The sequence below is a fragment of the Euphorbia lathyris genome, chromosome 7 (assembly GCF_963576675.1).
Source record: "Euphorbia lathyris chromosome 7, ddEupLath1.1, whole genome shotgun sequence".
In the NCBI taxonomy this organism is placed as follows: domain Eukaryota; kingdom Viridiplantae; phylum Streptophyta; class Magnoliopsida; order Malpighiales; family Euphorbiaceae; genus Euphorbia; species Euphorbia lathyris.
The window spans coordinates 54718023-54723747 of NC_088916.1; the positions used below are offsets into that span (position 1 = coordinate 54718023).

The window sequence follows — 5725 nt, forward strand, 5'->3', positions numbered from 1 at the left end:
TGCTTTTGGTGGTGCACCTTGCTCAGTTATCCGCTCAATCTCTTTCTGGAGCTGGTAGCAGTTCTCCGTGGAGTGCTCGGAGGACTTGTGATACTTGCAGTAATCTTTTTCTACACGGGCTTTGCCTTTATCGACCGGTGGGGCCGGGTGTGCAAATCGGCGAGGTTGGCTATGAGCGTAATGCACCTCCTTCTCGCGGGATCGGTCCCCTCTGCGCTCAATGTTAGTTCGCTCGACTCGAGCTGGGAAAGGCATCGGGGCCTCCTTGCGCGCCTTGCCTTCGTCACGCGCCTCTGCGGTCGGCCTGCTTTTTTCTTGCTTGTGCGTGTCGCCTCTGGCCTTGTCTCTTTCTGATTCTTCGTACCCGGCGGGCCGATCGCAGTCGTCATACCGAACGAAGGTTTGGGCCATGGTCATGAGTTCTTCGAAGGATCGCGGTATCTTTCTGAAGCACTTCTACTTTAGGGGCTCGCATGAGGTCCCTTTTGCTAAAGCATCATGAGCCACTTCGAGGTTGAGACCCTTGACTTCAGAGGCCATATGATGAAACCTGGAAAGAAAGTTGCGCAGTGGCTCAGTTGCTCGTTGTTTGAGCCCGTTGAGGTCCGAGCTGATCTTCCTTACCTTTGCTGCCGCAGCAAAACGGGAGCGGAAAAGGTCCTTTAGGAGATCGAATGAGTCAATTGATTCCGGAGCGAGTCCTCGATACCACTCTTGCGCACTCGAAGAGAGTGTGGTCGGAAAAACTTTGCACATGATGTCTTCGTCTTTTGAGTACAAGTTGATGGTACTCATGAAAGATGCCACGTGGTCGTTCGGGTCCTCGGTTCCCAAATACTGCGATAGCCGCGGAGCCTCCCAGTCTCGTGGGAACCTCGTCTCGATGATTCTTTGTACTAGTGGTGTTTTACTGGAGGTGATGCTTCCTCCCATGACGCCCCCGCGGGCCCTTTTGTCCAGAAAACGCTGGATCTTCAGTTCCAGCATGTCTTCATTACTCGCGGCTGCTGTCTCTTCGCGCCGCGCCGCGCACCGCCATCTCCGGCCGTGGCAGATGCGGTGCCCCTCCCTGCGAGGACCCCGGGTCCCGCGGGCTCCCTGGCAGCGCTCCCTCTCTTTGCATTTCCGCTGCTTCTTTAAGGTATTGCCAGATTTTGGCGTTCTCCTCCTGCAAGCTTCTCTGTTGATCTATGATCTTCATCTGGGCCGCCGTATGAATAGCCTGGGTGGTCTGGAAACCTTGTATCACACTGAGGAGCTGTGTGGTATTGTAAGTCTCTTTTTCTTCACGGCTCACCTCCTCCATCAGTGGTCCCAGGTTTCTGGGGGAAATTGGAATGGTCGGAACGGAACGCTCGATATTAGTCATGGAGCTGGTTGCTCCTACTTCCGGCGCTAGAGTCGGAACAGACTCGGTTGGAGTTTGCATTTTGCTTGAAGCTCCGAGGTCACTTGTAATCTACCTTCACCGCACCAAATAATCAGGGAATGTGGAACAGTGATCTGGGTCTTCGTCGGGAAGGTCTGGCTTCTTCGGGGGTCGTCTCTGTGCGGGGAACGGTCCCTACGGAAACTCCGACGATCAAGACAGTTAGTAGTTCGAGAGTGTATTCTAATTAAACGAGAGTGAGGTAGGAAGAATAGTTACCCGATCCTCTTTCCTTCTTTCATTGGTATATTTATAGTGAATGTCTTGGGCCTGTGGGCCTTCTGTTACCCTGGCCCTTTCGCTGGTCGGGCATCGTTGGGCTTCTTGGGCCTAAGTGATATTCCGAATCAATAATTAAAATAGTGGGACTTCTTATAATATACGTAGCTCCATATTACACGTGTCCAAATATGTATGGAAGGTCAAAAATTTGACATGGAGAATCGGGTGCTTCTAATAATTTACCCTTTTTACATCTGTTTTAACATTTTCACTAAAAATCTCCTTCCAAACTAGAAGAAATCGTTTTTTACACGTAAATAAAATAGATAAGATAATGCATTCTTGATCATAATTGATGGATGTTTCAATCAAAAGATAAGATTAGACATTGAATGCATACAACTAAAAAAGGATGAAGGATATGTAATGATGCTTATTTCCTTACAGTGGTTATGCTTATTGCGAACATATTCTTACCATTTGTGGTAGAAAGGAAGAATCAACGAGATGCTAAAACTGTATCCACTACACATTGTATGCCATTTGGACAAATTCTATAGAATCAATCAACTCAATTTGTAATTGGGAAAATTATAAAATTGGATCAAATGGGATCCATTTACATATTTAACCAATTTACTCAACCTACTATATCTAGACTATTTTTATATGACTTTCCCAAAATACTCTTACCCTTTCATTTTCCCCCTTCTCCTTTCCGATTACGTGAACCCGCTGCTCTTCCCTAAATGATTTCCAGACTTTTGATCTTCCTCTCTTCCTTTAAATTGCGCGAAATTTGCACAATTTCTCCACATCACAATGTATTTCTCTTCTTCATCTCTTCATCTTTTGATTCTTCATCTTCCTAATCCTAGAAAACGAAGTCATGGTTCTTCATCTTCCTGCTTGTTCCTTGGTTTCTTTCTTCTTGTGACCATTGAAGAAATTGTTATTCTACGTTATTTTCATCATTTTTCCCGGTTTATCATATTGTTATTGTCGATTTTAAGTGTGAAAGGCGCGAAAAATATAAGTATCTACTATTTTCTCTGCGTTTTTTCAGAAAATCACTTCGCGTAGTCGATGATTTCGCGAAGATCTGTGATGAGAAATAACCTGAAATGTGGCAATCTACTTAGCGAATCGATTATTTCACGAAGTCTGCGAGTAGAAAAGTTCATGATTTCACTCGCAGACTTCGCGAAAGCATCGATTTGCTAAGTAAAATCATCATCTTCCCTGTACATTTATATTCGCATGATTCGCTAATCCTCATTTCGCTAAGCCAAATCGTTATTTTTTCTACATAACACGATTAATTTTTTCTGAATGTGGTTGAATACATAACATCTCTTTCTGGAAGGCGGTGTACTGGGGTGCAGAGGATATGACTTTCCTTCCTGTATAGGGAGACATTTCCCTCAAGATTGACACATTCACTTTAAAATGATTCGTTAGGAGAGATTATGTCAATCTTGGTGTGCACTATGGGAAACGTCCATCCCAAAAAGTATGGACTTCCATTCATCATCCCAAAAAGTCTGGACTTCCAGTCTAAGGAGAACTTTCCGTCCAGATTCATCAGGTTCACTTTGAAGCAATTTTATTAGGAGTTTATTGTGACAATCTTGTTGTAAATTTTAATAATGTTATGATTTTAATGTTGTTATTGTGACAATCTTGTTGTAAATTTTGATAATGTTATGATTTTAATGTTGTTATCGTGGCAATCTTGTTATAATTTTTGATAATGTTATGATTTTAATGTTAGAATATCTTGTTGTTTGACCTTTTTTTGTTATATATCACTTCGTGAATACTCTTAAAAACACGTCCAGATTTCGCATATGCGGATTAAAGTCATCAACTAAACCAAACATTAGCTTCGCATACATCGCGAAAGCATCGTTTCGCGAAGTCATACGGGAGGGAGACGGCCGCGCCGTAAAATTACAAACATATTAATAGTCTAGATGTATAGTAAGTTGAGTAAATGAGTTAAATACGTAAATATGTCTCCCATTTCACCAATTTTGTAATTTTCCCTTTGTAATATTCCATCAATCATAAAACCCAAATAAAGCCAATGAATGAGTTTCTCAGTTTCAAAGAAAACATACCTTCAATCTCCTCTAATCCTAAATATGGAAACCACAAAGCCTCATATTTCAATCCTGCCAACACCAGGCTTGGGACACATCATCCCACTCCTTGAATTTGCTAAAAAATTAGTAACTTACCATGGATTCCGAGTTAGCTTTCTCGCAATCACCACAAATGAATCCTCGGCAGCCAAAGAACAGCTTTTCCAATCCCCAATGTTTTCTCCTGGTCTCGACATTGTTCAACTTCCACCCGTCGATGTCTCTGCAATAATCAATGATGATATGCTTATTCTTACTCGCATCAGTCTCATCATACAAGAGAGTCTCAAGTGTTTGAAATCTCTACTAATTGAATTAGGAAAACCAAAAGCATTAGTAATTGATCTCTTCACAACTCAAGCTTTTGATGTCTGTGAAGAATTATCGATTCCTGTTTACTCATTTTTCACTTCACCTATCGCTTTGCTTACCTTTTCTCTCTATCTTCCTACTCTGGATCGTGATTTGGAATCGGAGAGTCAATTTGTTGACCTCCCTGAACCGGTTACACCACCTGGCTGCACACCTGTTCGAATCGAGGATCTGATTGAGCCAATTAAGGATCGGAAAAACGATGAGAGTAAATGGTACTTACTTCATGTTAGCCGGTTGCCGTTGGCAGCCGGAATAGTTCTTAACTCCTGGGAGGATCTTGAACCGGTAGCACTCAAAGCTCTAACAGAGAATTCATTCTACAAACAAATTCCTACTCCACCGGTTTATCCAATCGGACCGCTTATCAAAGAGGAAGAATCCCCAATTTTATCTGATTCAGAAACCCTAGCATGGCTGGATAAGCAACCACATGATTCCGTTCTCTATGTAGCACTCGGAAGCGGCGGTACCTTGACGGCGGAGCAATTCACCGAATTAGCCTGGGGACTAGAACTTAGTCAGCAGCGATTCTTGATGGTGGCGCGTAAGCCAATAGATGGGAGCGCGTCTGCTACATTTTTTAATGTAGGAAGTGATGTTAATGATCCGATGGCTTATCTTCCTGAAGGATTTTTAGAGAGGACGGAAGGAAGGGGACTGGTAGTTCCGTCGTGGGCGCCGCAGATAGCAGTGCTAAAACATCCGGCGACGGGAGGTTTTCTTTCTCACTGCGGGTGGAATTCGGCGTTGGAGAGCTTAAGTTGTGGTGTGCCGATGATTGCGTGGCCGCTTTATGCGGAGCAGAGAATGAATGCCACTATATTGTCGGAGGAAGTTGGGGTGGCGATTAAGCCGGCGGTGGCGGAGGGGAAGAAAATAGTGGAACGTGGAGATATAGAGAGAGTAGTGAAGGTGGTTATGGAAGGTGAAGAAGGGAAGAAGATGAAAGAAAGGGCGGGAAAGCTGAAAGAAAGTGCGTCCAAAGCTTTGGATATTAATGGGCCTTCTTATGACTCTCTTGCTCGACTGGCCCAACAATGGAAAGCTGACGATTTCATTTTTACAAAATACACACAAATAAACTATAGTGGGGCGGATATGGCCCACGAGAATTAATCAGAGATTAGTCGGTGATCAATCGGATTTGTATTTTTATATTTTCATTTATTAATCAATAAATTTTTATATAAATTCAATAATTATTTAATATAGAAAACCACGTATATTTATAACATAGATTTTAAAAAGGTGCAAACATCAATATTTTAATAACAATATCATTGAAACAATTCAAAAGTGAATTATAATAAAGCAAAAAACTAAATTCATAATAAAAAAAATACTTATGTTCATCGTTGCTTAAGCAGTTTAAGTAGCGTCGAGGCGGTCTAGACAGAGCGCATGTGGTTAAAAATCGCTTAGGGGTAAAAAAATGTCTAGAGGGATTAATTGGAAAAAATCGGGACGGATTCTCGATTTCGAACGCTTTAAACAGTCCAGGCCGCCTTCGTTTTGAATAATGTATAAAAGTAACTAAAACTTTGTTTTTATT

At 42.4% G+C, this 5725-nt stretch overlaps 1 protein-coding gene across 1 annotated transcript; it reads left to right on the top strand.

Moving 5' to 3' along the window:
* Positions 1-3769: 3769 nt before the first annotated feature.
* On the top strand, positions 3770-5380 carry LOC136200550 (hydroquinone glucosyltransferase-like). Its single transcript, XM_065990920.1, has one exon. It carries the CDS (start codon positions 3799-3801, stop codon positions 5287-5289), a length of 1491 nt encoding a protein of 496 aa, XP_065846992.1. The 5' UTR covers positions 3770-3798; the 3' UTR covers positions 5290-5380.
* Positions 5381-5725: the final 345 nt, after the last annotated feature.

What these genes read in the sequence shown, in the direction of transcription:
- LOC136200550 (XM_065990920.1), top strand. Translation starts at nt 3,799, where the DNA reads ATGGAAACCACAAAGCCTCATATTTCAATCCTGCCAACACCAGGCTTG.